The 20,578-nt window shown below is 35.2% G+C and overlaps 1 protein-coding gene across 1 annotated transcript in view; it reads right to left on the reverse strand.

The window, feature by feature from the left end:
- CDH9 (cadherin 9) overlaps positions 1-20,578 on the reverse strand; it is a 71,395-nt gene that overhangs the window by 24,246 nt on the left and 26,571 nt on the right. Inside the window, exon 3 of the mRNA XM_008919460.2 lies at positions 779-898. Within this exon, the coding sequence (XP_008917708.2) occupies positions 779-898 (120 nt within the window). The remainder of the gene's footprint in view (positions 1-778; positions 899-20,578) is intronic.

The raw sequence follows: 20,578 nt of genomic DNA on the forward strand, positions 1-20,578 counted from the left end.
CCTGGTCCCACTGACTTAGGGCCGGGGAAGGAAAGAAGCCCCCGGCCCCAACAGCAGGACCGGGGGGAACCCCCACCCCCACCCAAACCGCCGTTTAACACGTGTCATCTCAACTCATGGCTGCTTCTCTTCCAGCTACACAATTAAAATTAACCTCTTCTTTTCCGGTTCTGTGAGTATGTAATTTCTGCAGGGGGCACCAAGTTTTTTAATTGGCCCAGTATTAAAAACACTACCCCTGGGGCAGACTATCACCAGTCCCGGGGGGAAAGGTTTTTTCCAAACCACCACATTCTTACTTCATTCTAAAGTGTTGGAATTAGAATACAGTTTCAAAAAGCATCTTCAGTTAAAAACTGTCAGTGGTCAGGAATCAATTCCAAACTTTTAGAAATAATTAATTACCTATGAGATTTTTCTTTTGTTTACACCCTATAATGTGAATTTGTTCATCTGCTATTTCCTTTTCTTAAGGACAAACACATGAAGATCCCAGAAATTGGTGTAAAATAGGCTTGTGACTCATTTTGACCTTTTACAATTAATGGTCATCTTCTGGAATTCTTAGCATTTAAAACAGTTCTTCTTCAATAATTTCATTTTAACAGAAAAGCTGTACTTTTATTGTGATTCCAGTTTTCATTTAATGGTATCAGCTTTGTGTCAAGTCATATGATGTCATACACCTGTTCCAGCATTGAAATGGAAACAAAAAGTATCTTGGTCTCTGCATCCTGTCTCTGTTATTGCAAAAAGTAAGACTGAATGAATTGCTAACCTGTTTCTGGATCCACTGAGAAATATGGCTGCCCCTGGAGGATGCTATACACCACTTTGGCACTGTTTCCGTAGTTGGCATCATCAGCATCTGTGGCTGTCACCTGAATAACAGATGTACCTAAATGGGTACCAAACAAGGAATCAGCAGATTTTAAGAAGGCATCTACTTCTTGTAAACAAGGCATCGTTCTTGTAAACCGCATACAATTGTGGCAGTGCTGAATTCAGTAAGAAGTCAAACAGTATCCAGTGGACAAATCCAGAGTTACCCTACCCAAGAAACAGTAAAATAAAATCAAATCTCATCTTCCTTGTGACTAAACCTAAAATCATTATCACTTAAGATTCATGCTTCAATTAAACACGAGTAAACACATAGGGACTGACACATCTTTGAAACCCAATACAATGGTGATCAAACAGATTTGAGTATTGTTCTCTGGTACATGACCTCAGCTGAAACTGTTCACTTAAAGGTTTGCCTTAATCAATAAATAAACCTAAAGCAAATTTTCCCATACACGTTTTCTGCCTAGATGGCAAACTCCAAATATCTGAAATCAGACTGAATGTAAAATTTTGTTTCATCCTAACTGATTTTTAAGATGCTCTTAAAAAATAGCTTGGTTTTGCAATGAGAAATTGAGTTTTGGGGGTTTGTTTCTTTCTTTTTTTTTTCCTCTCTTTGTCAAAGTTATCCATCTATTCATCAAATAAATGTCATTAAATGATAACTAATTTTTTTCAGCATTCACTTGTTTTGTGTGATAATAGCTCACCCATGTCCTGTGATCATAATGAAGACACTATAGGTTATATGGGATCAAGAGCACTGTGAGTCAATAAATTTGGTATAGTTTATGGATTAAAAGCAAATGAAAGTCTGTAAAGACTTTTTTATAAGATATATAAAAGGACAAAGCTGTTCTTCACAAGCTTTTATTTCTTAGTACTTTTCAAGATGTCAGAATGCATTTTGCTAACCAAATTTTGAGCTGACAAATGCCTAGACAAATGCAGGCAGTCCAATAGCTGGAAGTGTAAAGGTCCTTCACTCCTTGCCAGGGGAAGAAGGCTGACTGAGTAGAAGCTCTTTACCCTATTTTTGGCTAGGTATTTTTTATGTATCTCACTTTCCTTGAAAGGAAAAGGTCTATTGAGCACTGTTCATTTAAAAGTGAACATCATTCCCTATTCTTTTTTTTCAGATCTTCCACCTCTCTAGATTGAAGTTTACCCAGATAACTTGCAACTTGACTAAAAATTTAGAAGATACTAATTTACCTGGGACTAATGGAATTGAAATGAATCATCTCTACTGTCGCTTTTCAGCATATGCAGGGCATGGGGGAAAATAGAAATCCAGAGTAATTAAAATAGATTTCATATTAATATGAAATCCTGTTAGATGCAACTATTTTTTTCATAGTACATAATACAGCTTTACAAATTATAATTTTACCTATATAACAGCAACAATTTCCACTATTTCAGGTTATCTGAAAAGCATGTCAAGAGGGGAGGAATACTTCTTTCTCTGCAACAAACTAGCAGAACAAAGTTGTAAAAATGATCTGTCACAAGTCATCAAACTCTAAAGAGGATTTTTGCCATCAGCTATCTGGATTACTTTTTTGCCTGGTTAAACAGTTGGAGGTCATCTGTGTGCCAAGCTTAGCTGCAAAGATAATCCCAAAGAAATTAATATTTAAGGACATTTTTATCACTAACTGTTCAGCAGAACTGCTCATCTGGACAAAAAATGAAGACAGCTTTTTGAGAATGGTAAAGTTCCATTAGTCTCATCTATTTTCAGAAAAGCAAGTAAGTTAAATCCCATGCCTCCTCAAGACTAACAGGGAGAGTCAATAACCCTTGCTAGCCTAAAAAAAAACCATAAAGGTAATCAGTAGGCTCAAATGCTTATACTGTCTGTCATTATGGTATCTAGAAGTTAAGAATCAAGAGAAATGTATGTATATATGTCCATCCCACCCTCCCACCTTGCCCCTCCAAAATAAACAAAAAAGAAAACCAACCAAAATACCTTCATCAGGAAAAGTTATTGGTGTGGCCTCCTGATCTAGACACTGTCATGGTTATAACAATGCATGCACATCAATGTTCTTTCTTTCTTTTCCTAGTCTGCTGTTTTGATGAAAAAAGTTGCTGAATCTTTGAATTTCTTTTGAGTTGGGTTTTTTTTTGTTTGGTTGGTTTGGTATTTATTTTTTAAGACAGGTATATTACAGAGCTCAGGGCAGTCTTTGGGAAATTTCTGTCTTTGTCTCATTGGAATGTCTATCTTTCTTTCCTGAGGCTCAAGTGCCATATGATTATGGTTGCTGAGGAGAGTACAGAAGATGTAACCCTACAGAAACTTTTGAGATGGTGAATAAATAGTGTTACAAAGCTCATTCTTTCTAGGAAACTAACTGTACAACTGTGAAAAATGATTAACAAAAGTATATCCTCAGAAAATTCAGTGTCAGCCTGCAGTTAACTTTCTTCTCTGACACAGTCTGCTGTGTCGTAAAGGAGGATACTCACAAAAGATAGGCAATGCTTGTGAAAGGTTCTTTCATGAGGAAAGAAACTTCTCTGTTTTTTGGGTTTGAAATGGGAGTGAAAAAAAGGTGGTGAAATAATGGAACTCAACACCAATTATGAAATCACTGGCAATGAAGCAAAAACAGTTTGGAACTTTTTAATTAAAGTATGTCTTTTCTTTACCCCATTTGAATGTTACCCATAGAATTATCTATTTATTCATTTGTTCATTTATAGTCTAGATTACTTCACATGAAGCCTCTTAGCACCTGTATTGATGAATACAGCAGGAATGAAGGGAGGAAGTGGAGCCTGGGAAGAACTGGGAGTGAAGGAATGTATTTTAGTGTTTATCTTTTTTCTCACCATCCAACTATTTTTAGTGGGCAATAAATTAAATTGATTTTCCCAAGTGAAGTCTGTTTTGGACATGATGGTAATTGATAAGCAATCACTCAGTCTGTATTTCAATCCATGAGCTTTTCCATCTTCTTTTCTCTCCCTGTTTTTTTTTTTCAGCAGAAGGAGATAGCTGGGTGGGCTTCTGGTAGCCAGTCAAGATCAAATACATCACAGGAGCAAATTGGTGTGAAAGATCACCAAGAAAATGTGAGAATGACTACAGTAGCAGTCTAAGCAGTGATAACACCACTCCTCTGCAAAACAAAGTCCACTTCAACTCAACCCAAACCAGCCAGCCTGTTTCATCTCAGGATGATAAATAAATCTCAAAGTTCTCAAGAGATGTGTACTTTTCTTTTTCTTTTTCTTTTTCTTTTTCTTTTTCTTTTTCTTTTTCTTTTTCTTTTTCTTTTTCTTTTTCTTTTTCTTTTTCTTTTTCTTTTTCTTTTTCTTTTTCTTTTTCTTTTTCTTTTTCTTTTTCTTTTTCTTTTTCTTTTTCTTTTTCTTTTTCTTTTTCTTTTTCTTTTTCTTTTTCTTTTTCTTTTTCTTTCTCTTTTTCTTTTTCTTTTTCTTTTTCCTTTTCTTTTTCTTTCTTTTTTCTTTTTCCTTTTTCTTTTTCTTTTTCTTTTTCTTTTTCTTTTTCTTTTTCTTTTTCTTTTTCTTTTTCTTTTTCTTTTTCTTTTTCTTTTTCTTTTTCTTTGTTTCAACAAATTCTCAATACTTCTTTAACATAGCTTACTGATCATTTTAGTAGCTTTGTCTCTCAAGGATTCTCTATCTGCACACAGTAGGCAAGAAATAGGAGTTTGCTGTATATGTTGGATTTACCAAGCTTCATGAGTGCTATAACATCAGCATTTACCCCCCTTTTTTTCTTTGTTTTGAGTCTGGAAGCTCAAGCACTTTGATAACATATCTGTGATGTATGGGGTCCCAATGTAAGGGCAGAAAAATGCAGAAGGATAATTGTGAAGGTAAATCTATGCTAAATCTGTGAAAGTAGTGTTGGTGCGTGTGTGTTTGTCTGTTCATATGTATTGATGTATGTTCATGTCAGAATGTAGAGTCCAAAAAGGAAAAATGAGTTAGAGAGAGCATCACTCCATATCTAGGACGATATAATTCAAATGTCAGAACTGAATGTCGCTAACACAAGTTACTAGAACTTATGAGGAGTGAGACATAAATTTGAAAAAACCCTCAACATTTGAAATGAGAATGTTTTTATAAATTATGTTTAAAATGCTTTCTATCCTTTGTGCTGTGTTTGAAAGAGTCCCACTGGTATAATTAGGTCTCCCAGCATGACACCAGAGTGCATTGCAACACTGAAGTAATTAGCCTGAAGAGTATTGCTGTAGTGCAAAAGAGGTCTTCCACTAGATGAGAGGAACACATTTTGCTACATTTTCATATGAAGTCATGCTGTTCAGCATGCAACTCTTGTTCCTACTTGGCTCCTTTGGTTGACATGAATCCTGCCAATCAGAAGAATATATATGCCTCTATTGGAAAATGCTATTTTTACTGATAACTTGTTCTGTAACCTTCATTTTGAACAGTATTCTCAATCTTGGGTGAAGAAAATGAGCAGATTATGTTGTTAGTAATGTATGTTTCAAAATTCCACCATGAATATTGGATCAAAAAATGACAGATAGTGATTTAAATATAATTCAGAACCATGTCAATTTTTTTACAAAAGGCAATGCTCTAACTTCAAAATGCATTTTGATTCTGACATTTTTTTAAAAGTAGGATTTCAGAACAATTAAAAAGTCTCATTTTAAGGAAAAATAAAAAGGCTTAGACTTTGGCCCTCTAATATAAAGCATTCAAAAATAATTTGAAAATAAAAAAATCTGAAAACATTGAAACAGGATGTCTCTTACATTATGAGACAGCTTCATTTCTATTCTTTTTTTCAAGTCAACTTCTGTCAAAATTGGCAATTATTTAAAAGTTCTGTTTTTTACAGAGAAGTTTTGTCTGTGCATGTGCAGAAAGTCTGCTTCATTTTCAGAAATAGAAGACCAGCTGGGGCAAGTGAAGAGGCAGGAAGGACTTTATCTCCCTAAAGGAGATAAAGCACTCTTGTGCTTGCCTCCTGTTTTCAAGCGCAATGACAATCTGCTGTTTGTCAAGTTTATTTACAGAGGGAAGATTTTAGAAGAGGATTACTTTTACAAGCAAAAAAGATTTGGATGAGCTCTGGAAAACCTCTGGAATAAGGAATTTTGTATGGCTAGAAGCCTAAAGAAAATGAGTGGACAGGTAGTTTGCTCAGACAATAAGGCTCCAATGATTATGCAGGCCTACTATGGAGATGCCCCTGATGAAGACATAAGTAAAATTTTAAGTGAGCTACAGAAACTGAGAGATGTTAAACTACCTTTTTCTTTGTGAGTAGATTGTTCTCTCCAGATAGTAGGCTGTGCTTAGGCAATGAACTGGACACATTATGCAATAGGAGCTAGATGGCACCACCCAAGCCCAAAAATATTGGACTCACCATCAAGGATCTCATTACCACATCAGTTGGATGACTTCACTTCTGACTACTTTGTATACAAAAGGCAGGGCTAAATAAGGTTGAGCTACAACTCTCATATTTTGATTGTAAAACAAATCTACCTAGGAAGCTGAAGGAATTTCAACTTCACTGTAAAGTGAACTTTGCTCTTTTGTGCATGACCACAATTTAGTGGAGCTTTCACTAGACTGCTCTTCCTTCGATGCAGAAAAGGACAGGAGGTTGGTAACATGAAAGATTTCATAGAGCAAAGGAAAGGAAAGAGTAAAAGCAGAAAAGGAGCAAGTGTCAACAGGTAAATAGATAAATGATCTAACACTAGAAGAGGAGTAAATGGCCATTACTGAGAAAAAAAAATGAAGCTAACTTAGAACAAATAAAGAACCTGAGGAACCAGATTCAATAAAAGCAATAAACAACAATGGGAAATTAGAAAGGAACTTAGAATGTAGTTCAGCCGTATATATTGAGAAGAAATATCTAAAAAAGAAGGGAAAAAAAAAAGAGCTGATGGAAAAAGGTGACATAAAAAGGACATGTAATAAAGAATCAATTTTTATTTTTACTATTCTACTGCATAGATATGAGATGAAACTTAGGTTCACTTGAAAACATGTTGTCTTATTTTTGTGTATATTGTCTCAGAAAATGTCTGATTGAGAAGTCAGCTGATATGCCAGCTACTGCAAATGGGTACTGTGCCTTGAATTTCAATGTCCACTGATCTCTCATGCAGGAATCACAAACTTTGCACCACCGTGGTGTACACAAACAGTCACTGCAACCCCTGCTAATTTGACCAAAAGTAAATTGTGAGAGATGTAAGAAAGACAAGCATTAAAAGCAGATGGACCTTACCATCCATTTCAGAAATACAAGATGCTGTTTCTATGCAGTTTTACTTCAGAAACAGTCTCATTTATTTTGTAAACATTATGAGGAAACAATGCTTATAGTTTTTTGTGTGTGCTGCATTTTCAAGGTTTTGGGTTTTGTTTGATGTTTTCTTTTCAATGACAAAGAAGTCCCATTTTAAACTATGTTATCAAAACTTGCATTAAAGAAGTAACTACCTGCTAATGATTATCTTACTGTAGTGAGAAAGGTGCAATGTGACTAAACTATAATCTGACCTGTCTATAATCTGCCTGAAATGCTGCATTTTCCAGTGAATACAATACATATACTACTGTAACATAATGTCGAAATTTGAACTAGAAAAGATCTGCTAAAACTGAACAAAGCCTCTAGCCCTCATTCTCCTGCTGTTCAATACCTTGATACAGTAACTTAGGTTTCCTTTGGCAGTAATTGTAACTGTGAAGTGTATCAGATACCCTGCATGAGAATTTGAAAAGTATTATATATGCATTAACAAGTGGGAAACAGTAAAAAAATTAGGAATAATTTGAACGATTGGTGGGTGAACAACTCTAAGTTTATTTTTTTGTGAAGCTCCTTTTCCTCCTTCGCATCATAAAGTCTTTTACTCTTTCCTGAAACAGTAATACTGGTGCAATCAAATGTCAGAGATGAAACAGAGAAAAGAGTAGTCAGACTCTTTTAAGTGTTAATGTAGATTAGCTTTTACATTGCATTTTCTAGTGAATAAAGAGGTACAGTATAAAGTGATCTGCCGTATATAACAAACGAACTACATCTTAGAAGTCCTCTTCATTTTGTTCAATATTCTGTATATACTTACAATTAGAAAACACACTTTTAAGCAGAACAAATGTCTACAGTCCATGTTTAAAAATTAACTAAACCTCAAAATTAAAATCATGGCTAGGCTTCGCGAACGAAGATTTGGGAAAATAATCACTGAATAATCCTCAAAATTTCTATTCAAAATAATGATGAACGTCACCAGTAGCATGTTTCTGGGTCCGAAGCTGCTATGCATATGGTAGAGTTGTTCCAAATAGAAATAGTGTCTAATGAAATCAACATGTTGAAGGAGCAACAAGTAATTCTATAATATGGCACTTAATTACCTTGGTTACTCCTAATCTGACCACAATGCTTTTACAGAGTATGTGGAAATGGGCCAGCTGTGGGACCTGACAACTGTCAATCACAACTCCACTACTTACTTCCTTTTATAAGATGAGAGCTAATATTTTTCATCCTTTGCCCCATCTTAATTTCTGGAATACTCCAACAGAGAGAAAAAACTTTCAGCTGCTTTTATGATAAACATAGGAAGAACTTGTCCCTGTTGATCCCATTAGACAAAGCAGTAGTTCATAAAGGTTGCAGCATGATTATCTGTTGGTTAGAAATCTCTATTCCTAGCCAACAGTTACAGAGAAGGCCCCTTTGTTCATGTAGCACAACTTTAAGACACTTTCTGCTTTGCCCTTTTCTCAAAAGAAGTTACTTGTGGTCCTCCATACAATTTGTAAAGTTCTCATTTAAAAAAAAAGCAAGCTTAAAAGAATACATTCCTATACTGTTATTTATTTTGCAATGCAACACATAGAAGTTTATGAATTTTTTTTTTTTTAGAAGGAACAAGTTCACTTTCTGTACTTATTTTTCATTTTGTCCTTTTCTGAGCTCAGCTTCTACATTTACTTATTAGCTTTGGATTTCTATTTATGAAAGGGAACTAGAAGCTTACTCTCATTTATGTCTTCAAAATTTGTCTGTAATGTGAATTAATAGAAACCTTTAGGGAGCTTCTACCTTTTGCCAGCTCTGCAAACAGATGCATTTTAGAATCACATGTGAATCTCTATTATGACCATGAGAATGTAAATAATTATTTTTAACACTATAGGCTGGTCCTATATTTATTTTACTTGGAGTCATCTTTGTCATTTGTGGGAAATCCTGTTTGGATAAAGTTTTTCTCTTTAAACATTAATACAACTGTGGAAAATAGTAATTTTCCATGAAAATGTAGTTAATGAAGTTATTATGGTAACACCAAATTTGCATTATTTTATAATATGTGATTCATGAAAATCTCTTGCTTCTGTCATGTTTAGATATTGTGGTGTCATCTGTGAAAATAACAATAAAGACCTACAATTTTGAAGAGACATGGAGTCTAAAGCAAAGAAAAGGAAGTAAATTTCAGGGTTATTTCCATCGTTTGCTTTTTAAAGTTACGTCAGTTAAAGTACCATTTTTAGACAAAAGCAAAACACTTCTAGAGCTTGCATAGGCATATAAAAGTAAATACAGATGTATTTATATATATATGTGTGGGTGTAGATACATGTATAGAGATAGAATATTAACAAAGGTCACTAATGGGACTCTTCTATTATTATTTCTAGACATTTTATTTATCTTCAAAAGTGTTTAAAGGTCTTGAGAATAATCTGTCAAATGATTCACAGGCAGAAGTGTTCTGCTAAAGACTTTTCACAATGTTGGCAAATCAATTACAAGTGCATTGGCTATTAACTGCAGGATTACGGTCACAGTAAATGATGCACATCATGAGGACAATCTCATTTGGACATATGGATTTGAAAACTTCTGGTTGAGAAAAATTAAAGGTGTTGATTACAAATTACTTGGTTGGGAAATACTCTTAAAAATACCTGAGCCAATTTCAAAAGGTTTAGACACTGGGTTGATTAGATCTCAGCGAAAATTAATTTGACATATGCATTTAAACAGTTTGTTTATCTTCCTCAGGTAGACACATGTTCCCAATAGTCAAGGTGTCTTTTAAAATCGTAGTCATGAAGTCGGTAAGTATTAGTCTTCTAGACCATGAAATATAAGATTATTTTTTTTCCTTTCCTCTCTCTTAACCACCTCTGTGTGCTAAAGAGGTGTCTCTCCTTTAGGTGTTGTTTGTTGGTTTTTTTTTGCAACTGTCACATATTTTGACTTTATGAGGAAATAAACCTTTCAATTTTTTGTTTACACCTCCAGTATACTGTGTACATAGCCTTATTTATCACAGGTTATTTATCATTTGCCTTAGAGCAGAATGAAATAACTGTTATTAAGTTGGCTTTCTGACAGGAAGCTTTGATGAGAATCTGGGGTTTACTGACAGTTAAATGCAAGATATTCATGCATGTGTACATACTTCAGAGGACATTAAGTTGTTTTGTTCTGGTTTGATGGGGGTTTTCATTTGTGTGAGCAATATATTTTAAAAATGAAAATACGAACAACTTCTATAAGAAATAAAACTAATACTTGTACAGATCTTAAACATGTTTGATCTTAATTTCACAGTGTCACACATCTATGAGGTTGTAGGAAAAAGCTATTCTGGAAACAGTTCTCAGGCACTTGGTGAGATAGTAGATAATAAAGTTAATGTGAACATCAGGATTGCTGCAATTGTGAAAACTTGCAGATGTGCATTTTGCAAGATACTGAGAAAAATACTGTGATTTCCAAGAGAAATGCGGTAAACCATCTTGTTCCACATACTTAGTAACAGATGAGTATCAGTGGGAGTAATACAAAATAGTTTTCAAATAGGCAGGACTTAGACAAGTTAATGCAGGATAAGGCTTTTTTCCCTTCATTTTCTTGATTCTGTGAAGGGTGTGTATAGTACAGAAAATTTCTAAAATTACTATATGATTGGCAAAAAGAAAAATACTGTTGGATAACAGAATTAAAGCTGATTATTAATTGGACTAAGAAACCACAAATGCAGTAACTGTCATTTCTATAATTCATCATCTACTTTGCTAAAAAATTGTAATAAATTCTCATACTTACTTTAACAATTTAAGTTTAAAAATGTCATGTTTATGTAACATATATATACACATATCTTTTTGTGTATATACACATAAGCACATTTTAAGTGATAAATTTACTTATTTATTAATACTGTATCCATTATGAGCAGAGATTTCATAGTCCTTCTATTTCTGTAAAGAACTATTTTATCATATCTGTTAAGGCAAATAGTTGACTTCTTGGGGACAGGTAATGTTCCTTTTCTGATCTTCCTACTCTTAGGCTGCTGGTATGCTGCGGCTAAATCATTTGTAATAGAAGTGGTTCTAATAATTAAGATTCACAAGACATAAAGGTTTCATTTTTCAGTGACTCTACTAAAATTGAGGATTAGGTTGGAGGGGGATAGCTCACAAAAAGAGGTGTACAGGATAAACAAAGAGTTGAGCCTGGACCTTTGTTTTGTTACAGATTGATTTGTTTGACGAGACTACTACCTCTTTGGAAGATTGAAAATTATGTCAAAGCATCTTTCTGTACATTTTACTCTGTGTTTAATGACTAATTACTTTGATTTATATTGTGTTAGAAAAAATATGTTTTATCATGCACCCAAATATGATGCATTTTATCTTATTTATATATTTTAGAGATACTTAAAAGTTATAGAGAAATGAGGTATGCAAAAGCAAACCAAATCAAACCAAACCAAAACCACAGAAACAACCCTAGTGTTGTGTTTTACTTTTAAAATACATGCATATATGTGTTAGTAGGATTAAAAAGAAAATACAAAAGTAAATCCCTGAAATTTTACACTTAGTTGCATAATGTTAGCAACTAAAATATATATTCGAGCATTCAGAAAGCTGTTTTTCCTTTTATAAACAACTGAAAATATTCTGTGTTCAGTAGATTAGACTGAGCATCCCAGATATGCTTTGATTTAACAAAATTATTTAACAAAAAAATAATAATAAAAAAGAAATTATATTTCTCGATGTAGTTTGTAAATATCTTTTATGGTTATATATAAACAATTCTCAAACAGGTTTACCTTATATCTAGTTAATTATAATTCTTGACTTAAATCTGTGTGAACAGCCTTCCCAGCCAACTACAGAACCAATAATGAGAAATCCCATTCTCAAAAATCATTTAAATGAAGAGCAAGAATTTTTTCAAACAGCCAAAACTGCACAAAGGACTTAATTACATGGTGTCAGGAAAGAACCTTGAGCATCAACGTAATATAAATCGTGACATTAACATCAGCACTTTTAAGGCAAAAATCTGTCCTTAGATGACAGATTAACTCCTCTCTGCTACTAACCTGTTTAATTTAATGTCTGCCATATTTTAGTTTTAAAGAAGGACATAACATATGTATGCCTATATTTTACATGTTCCTTCTGATAAAGACACAAGTGTTCCTAATATCAGTGCTGTTAATTAGTACCAGTCCTTAGTACGAGCTGTTCAATTGCTGCAGGTTTCAATATGGTCCCATAAATGTCAGAAGGGGCTCACTGTAACTTGTACACTTTTTCTCAAAACAAGGAAGATTATTTGGTGGCTGGTAGCTGCAAAAGCTCACAAGGGAATAAATTAACTATCTGTAAACTGGCATCATGCATAGGAACTCTATTTACTGTGGCTCTGAAAACAGGTTGCACATGGCTGTGAATTGTAACATGTTTATATCAAAGGATGTGTAAAAGTGTGTATATTCGTATCAAGAGGTATACATATTGGCTGAAGCAACATGACTGTTCCTTAATAGCTTCAGAATGTCAGTGAGATTTTTAGTTTTCAGATGTGAAGCCATGAAAGATGAAAGGACCTTATCAGAGGGACAATATCATTGTATCAGAGGGACAATATCTCTAATGATGCAAAATGTATCCCATTGTATTGCACTGCAGTATGAGCAAAAGTGCTGATGTAAAGAATCCAGGTCCACTATGCTTCTGTTCAGAGATTATAGTGTTATAGCTGAAAATCTAATGAAATAAAATTAAGAAAAATTGATACATCAAAAAATGTTTAGTGTAAGTACGGGACAGGAACTTTTAATGCTAATTTCTGGTTCTAATTTAGAGAGGTGCAGGTCTCTGGTTATTTTGTTTCTGGGAGATTTTTGGTGTATGTGGTTTTGGTTTTTTTTTTCCCATTTTGTTTTGTTTTCAATGTACACAGATAATGAAAAATTATAAATTTTTTGCAATAAAGCAGCCAGGTAAACAGTATTGCACTGAATAATTTCAGAGTGATATAAAGGGGAGGTATATTTAACATAACCCAGGCCTGAAAATTCCACTTGGCAAGGAAACTGTCACTTCAAGGCACTACAATGTCCATTGCTGTAGTAGCTGAACACAATAAGACATATTTATGATGTAGAACTTTTCTAGTCTTCTACTAATTGGTGGGAATTTAAGAGTTTGTGGTCAGTTTAAAGATGCATCTCCAAAGTTTAGATTAACCAGCTGACAAATCCTGAAGTCCCATAGAGTGCTTTAAAAGTCACCCATCCTGCTTACTAATTGCTGCATTTGAACTGCTGTCATCTTGTTTCTTCCTATGAGAAATACTTTAAACCAGAACATAAGGAAGGGTCAGCAGGTGGAGGTCTAAGGACGCTCACAGTAGGTCGCACACTGACAATGAGTTGACAGTGGCTCAGTTCTCACAGGACAGACATATTTATGTTTTTCTATGTTAACAGCAAGCACTAGCTACTTTTACTTGCTGACAGCGCATCTACAAAACCCCAATTTCTTATAGTACCATGAGTGAGCTGTTACTCACAATGAGTGAGTAAATGGTTCTGGTTTTCCCATTGTGCTGTCTCAGAATTGTGGTGTTTTAATAAGAAACCAAACTTCCCTCCACCTCCCTTCCCCCCAAAAAAAATAAAATAAAAAGATTAGAGGAGTTTGGAGCTGAAGAAAAATAGATATGTCAAGTGATCCTTTAGCTGAAGTTTGATACTGCTGGATGAAAGAGTCTCTCCTGCTTTTACCTGCTATACTTTCCACACTCTTGCCACTTCCCTAGCACCAGTTCTGGCATTTAACCTCATGTGATCTGAACCAGGGAACAAGAGTAGCAGAAAAGGACCTTGAACAACCCACTTTTATGATGATTTAGCTGCTTAAACTTTCTTCTTTTGAGTTCACAGAGACAGTGGAAAAGGCATAAGACAGAACACCTGGGAGCAGAGAGACCAAAAGGAGAAAAAGAGAGCCATTTCTTTTGTCTCTAGCTTGAGATCTTATCTGTAATATTAAAATGTTCTGGAAATCTTAAATTTGTAAATTATTTGAATTCTTCAGAAGCACTACATTGAATCTTGTTAAATCTTATGTTCCTCACTTTTCTGAATTTTCGGTGTCTCTCAATTTTTTCAAGTGTGACATTAATGTATTCTGCATAAACTTCAAAGAAAAGGTGGTATTTCTGATGACTTATCAGAAATTTCCGAAATTTTATAAACATGATTTATTTACTTAAATTTCCTCTTTACCTTCACAGATATCAGGCTTGCCTCCAGCAAGCTGTGGGACAAGATGCAAAGATTAAAGGGACAGGGTGCTAGCAAGGGTGACTCAGAAGTGTGCCAGCTACACTGGAGCACACTTGCACTCCTAAGGAGATGAGACATGGACTCTGGAGGTAAACAGAAGCCAAGAGGGAAACACCAGTGAAATATCTCAAAGGAATTCAGTGGTGTTCCTCTAGGAAGGCAACGTGCTTGACAGCCCAGACGAGGTTCCTTTAGAGCAATGCAGGCAGCATGGGCGAGAAATAGGAGTTGAAAGCCACCATGCTGCTAGAACCTAGCTGCTATTACTGAAACTTGGTGGGATAAATTCCATTGTTAGAGTGCAACTATTGATGGTTACAGGCTGCACAGAAGAGACAGGGGAAGAAGTAGAGGGGGAGGTATTGTCCCCTACGTAAAGAAGTGGATTGATTGTGAAAAACTGTTTCAGAAGAACAACCATGAGCAGGTTGAAAGCCTGTGGGTAGGAATCAGAGACCAAGGCAACAAATGGAACCTTATGGCTTACGTCTTTTGCAGGCTGCCTGATCAAGGAAGCCTACTGATGAAGTCTGCTCGCTCCAGCTACAGGACTCCTCCTTCTGGAGGACTTCAACCACCCCAACATCTGCTGGTAAATTAGCATGGTAAATTGTAGGCAATTCAGGAGACTCCTCGAATGCTTGAAGGATAACTTTGAGTTTTGAGCCAGGTAATAGACAAGTCTACCAGAAGCGGTGTGTTATGGGCTCTGTTGGACACCAAGGAAAGTGAGCTAATTAGGTACATAAAAATCAAAGGCAGCCTGGGCTACAGTGATCGTGTCTTGGCAGAGTTTGCAGTCCTGAGGGATGTAGGTCACATAAGGAGTAAAGTTAGGCCCCTGAACTTTAGGAAAGTATATTTTCAGCTCTTCAGAAAGATAGTCAGTGGGATCCTGTGAAAGGCTGACCTCAGGGACAAGGGAGTGGAACAGAGCTGGCAGATCTTTATGGAAATATTCCATAGAGCACAAGAGCTAGCAATTCCCAGGAGCAAGAAACAAGCAAGGAAGGCAAATGACCAGCATGACTGAGTAGGGAATGACTGGTCAAACTGAGGGAAAAGAAGCAAATGCACATGCAGTAGAAACAAAGACGGATAACCTGGGAAGAGGATAATGATGAAATACAGTTGTACAGGGATGGGGTGTGGAAGTCCAAGACAAAGCTGAAACCGATCTTGGCAAGGGACGCAAAGAATAACAAGTAGGGCTTCTACAGATATGTTAACCAGAAAAAGAAGGTCAAAGAAAGTTTACCCCCGCTGATAAACAACACTGGTTAACCAGTAACAATGGATGAGGTAAAGGCTGACATACACAACTTTTTTGCCTCAGTCTTCAAGGATAACTACTCTTCCCACATGTCTCGACAGAATGGATAGTAGGATGCGGACTGGGGAAGCAAAGTGCTTCCCACTGTAAATAAAGATCAGGTTGACCAACTGAGGAACCCAAATATACATGCCTATGGGACCCAATAAGATACATACCAGAGTCCTGAGGGAATTGGTTGATGTAGTTGCCAAGCCACTCTTCATGATATTTGAAAATTCATGGCAGTCAGATGAAGTCCCAGGTAACTGAAAAAGGGGAAACATTGCACCCATCTTTAAAAGGGGTAGAAAGGAAGACCCTTGGAACTACTGGCCTGTCAGCTTCATGTCTGTGCATGGGAAGATGATGGAACAGATCCTCCTAGAAGTTATGCTAAGGCATATGAAGGACAGAGAAGTGATTCAAGACAGCCAGCATGAATTCATCAAGGGTAAATCCTACCTGACCAAGCTAGTGGCCTTCTATGATGGAGTGACTGCATCGGTGAACAAGGGAAGGGTTACAGATGTTATCTATCAGGACTTCTGTAAAGCATTTGACACAGTCCCCCACAACATCCTTCTCGAAACTGGCAAGAGATGGATTTGATGGGTGGACTTTTTGGTGGATAAGGAATTCATTGGGTGGTCGCATCCAGAAGGCAGTGGTCAATGTCTCAGAGTCCCAGTGGACATCAGTGACAAGTGGTGTCCCTCAGGGGTCTGTACTGGGACCAGTGTTATTTGGTTTCTTCATTGATGACATCAACAAAGGGATTGAGTGTACCCTCGGCACACTTGTAGATGACACCAAGCTGAGTGTTGCAGTTGACACATCTGAAGGACTGGATATCATCCAGAGGGACATGGACAAACTTGAGAAGTGAGGTCATGGGAATCTCATGACTATTAACATTCCAAACTCAAGGTGCTGCACCTGGGTTGGGGCAACCCGTAGTATCAATACAGGCTGGAGGATGAACAGATCAAAAGCAGCCAAGAAGGACTTGGGGCTGCTGGCGAATGAGAGGCTGGACATGAGTTGGCAATGTGCACTTGCAGCCCAGAAAACCAAAAGTGTCCTGGGCTGCATTAAAAGCAGTGTGGCCAGCAGGGCAAGTGAAGTGATTCTGTCCCTCTACTCTGCTCTGGTGAGAACACACCTGCAGTGCTGCAATCAGCTCTGGGGCCCCCAGCACAGGAAGGACATTGACCTGTTGGAGCAAGTTGAGAGGTGGGCCACCAAATGATTAGCACGATGGAAAATGCCTTCTCTGAGGAAAGGCTAAGAAAATTGGAATTGTTCAGCCTAGAGAAAAGAAGGCTTTGGGGTGACCTAATTGCTGCCCTCCAGTACCAGAAGGAGGACAACGAGAAAGAGGGAGAGAGAATATTTACAAGGGCATGTAGTTATGTGACAAGGGAAATGGTTTTAAACTGAAAAAGTGTAGGTTTAGGCTAGATATTAGGAAGAAATTCTTTACTGTGAGGGTGGTGAGGACCTGGAACAAGTTGACCAGAGAAGTTGGACCAGTCCTTGTGAGCGTTCAAGGCCAGGCTGGATGGAGCTCTGAGTAACCTAGTGGAAGGTGCCCCTGCCCATGGCAGGGAAGGGGGAGCTAGATGATCTTTATGGTCCTTTCCAACTCAAACCATTCTATGATTATATGATATACACAATATATACATATTAGTTTTTTATATGATTGCTTATATTATATTTTAGGTGTTTACCTTCAGTCAGTAACAAAAAATAATAGTAGTTGTAAATGGATATTTGAATATTGCATAGAGTATATACATTGATCATGAACTGAAGACCATGCAGGGAGATCCTATCACTTATGTAACATCCAGCTTGAAATCAGCAGAGCTGTACAAATTCAAAATAACCTCTTTAAAGTATCAGAGATGCAATAAGTTGCTTGTTGAGTAGACATCCTTTTTGCTAAGAAAATGCTATCTGTATTATATACATAGATAAACGTATAGACAAATGATAGAATAATTTAAAGCAAAAATACTCATGATCTAAATAAGATTTCTTTGGTGTTCCAATGGTTTTCTTTTATTGTCTGGACATCTGAAGTTCTAGAGCACCCCGTGATACTACTATGAAAGAGTTCTGCCTCATGCCAAATGTAAAATCCTTCTATACATTTTCCTAATAAAAATGTGGTGCAAGCTTATTGTAAATAAAAATCCTATACATGTCCTTAACAGAATGCGTGATCAAAATTGAAAGAAAAAAAACAAACACAAATACTCCAAAGTTCTTGGAAAACATCCTGGAAACATGCAAATTTTTAGCTATTTAACAAAAAGAGGTTTATAACTTTTTCACCTTGATGGTTTAAAGAAAATGTTACTGGGCATTGAACTCTTATTTTATTTTTTTTTTTTTATTATTTTTTGAAGGGATTTTTTTCTTGTAAGAAAAAAATAAAGAGCATAAATTAAGACAAAAAATCTGCTTATAAAAAGGTTAACTGTATGCAGATTCTAACAGCTTTAGAGGTTTTGAAATTCTTTAATTCTAGTGCAAATAAAAAACAAATATAGGAAGTATTCTAGCTGCTGGATTTATGCTGTCATGCCTATTTTGACTAAAAGGAATTCTAATTTTATATTTTAGTGGCAGAATGTAGAATATGAAGTTTTTGAATAAAATATTTATTTGAAATATATCTTTATCTTAAAGCTAACTCAATAATTCATTTTAAAATAGAGTGCAGATTAACAATTAGCATTTTGAAATTTTGCAAGTTAGCAAAGTAGTTTTCATAAGCTTGTGTCAAAGACAGTCATTCATAGCTTCTTTTTATAAACATCTGAAACCAGGGAAAATATGCAGAGGAGAAAATATAATTATTTCCTGCTGAAACATGAAAGATGAAAGCTGCCTCCTTTTAGTTGTTTATACACATCTGTAGATTAATGGTTACTGACATAAGCAAATTCAAAAATAGAAAATGTGATGGTTACTGCATTTGGCTCAGTTTCTTTCTTTTTTTTTTTTTTTTACGGTAAGGCCTACTTGTTCTTATAAGATCTTCCTATACAAAGGAACAAACTGTTCTTGAAAAATATGTTTATGGCTGTGTGATGCTGAAAACATGATGTAACTAAAAATAATATCAGAATGGAGTGTAGTCTTACTTAAATGCAGTAGTAGTTGTGATGATTATAGATTCTCAAGAGATACTATAGAAAAAATGAACAATGATATTAGAACTTCTAAGAGAATAATTGTATAATTGTTGTTTCTGTATATACTACTGTGCTCACAGACAATAGCGCAGTAATAAAAATGGTAATGTTAATACATTTTACCCTGTGTGTTTTACTGCAATTTGATTTCTCTTTTTCTTCATGTATGTCTTTTATATATTTATATATATTTTATTTAAAGTAGATGTTAAATACAAGGCCTGTTTAATCATGCTATAATCCTGTATGCCTGAGATAAAAATGGCCATATTTATATTTCATATATAACATTCTTGCATCAAATCTCATTGATCAGCTAATGAAAACCTCTTATATTCTATTTTCAATAAAAGTAGTATAATGCAAAAGTTATATGTTCTAAATTTAACCATTTAAAATAAGTTCCTCTATACTTATACAAATCTTGTCATGTAGAAATCCTGAACTATGTTAGATGTCTTTGGTTAGATCCATAAAATCTAGAAAGAAGCAGTTAAGTCTGAAGAAATGACTGCTAAGTTAAATTAGACATTGTCCCTTCTCTTGATAAGATAAATGCAAAGATTAAAAATATGTTGTGAAGTACTCATCAGCTACATGTTAAAGATGCTTAATGAGATAAAAATTAACAAAGAAGGTACAGAAGATGTAATATTGATCCTGGTGCCCAAAGGGATTGAATTCTACAGGACACCTCATTGCTAACCTCCCTTTTTAAAAATTTCTTAATAAGTGTTTTTCAACATGAAGTGTGATGTTAGTTTTTATTTTATTTTATTTTGGGTTTTTTTTAGCAATTACGTTGCACTGGGAAAAATACTTGGACCATAACTTACACCCATGTAAGCCTTGAAGATGAAACTAGTAGATTTTAAGAATGATCAAGGCTGTACTTTTCCTTCTACATGAAGAGAAAATTAAAGGATTATTCTCATGATGCAAAATATGTATTTAACTTCTCTGAAGTTTTCAGGTTTTTTGATAGACAAATCAGAATAGATCATGCTTCAAATCCACGTATTCTTCATTGTGATCAAGATTGTACTTTACAACATTAGTATTCCATCAATTTAAAATGTGAATGTTTTTTGTAAATTTACTTTCTATATTATGATTTGATTAACCTTTATGAGTCTTTCTTGACTTTTTTTTCTCCATTCTTGGAATTATTTTTTATTGAATTAATTTACAAATCTGACATAAATCTCAGGATTCTTCCAGTCAACTCCACTATTCTTCAAAAATATATCTATAGCAGTTATTACCCTCCAGTTCTTCAGTACAGTAGATGTTTTTAATAAGAATTCCATATGATTGAGTTTTAGAATCTTTTAAACTAACTTTCTCATTTAACTTTTTAAGTTAATATCACTGTGAACGTTTAATGTGATCATTTCCGTAACATTTATCTGAAATGCCACTGCAGTCAGCCCAGTTCAGTGGCTTTGAGTGTTTCCAGTACTAAATTTGCTACACATCATTTTAGGTAAATGGTGAACTGGATCCCATTTAGACATAGCAAGGCT

This window comes from Manacus vitellinus, unplaced genomic scaffold (genome assembly GCF_001715985.3).
Source record: "Manacus vitellinus isolate BGI_N305 unplaced genomic scaffold, ASM171598v3 scaffold_33_pilon, whole genome shotgun sequence".
Taxonomy (NCBI): domain Eukaryota; kingdom Metazoa; phylum Chordata; class Aves; order Passeriformes; family Pipridae; genus Manacus; species Manacus vitellinus.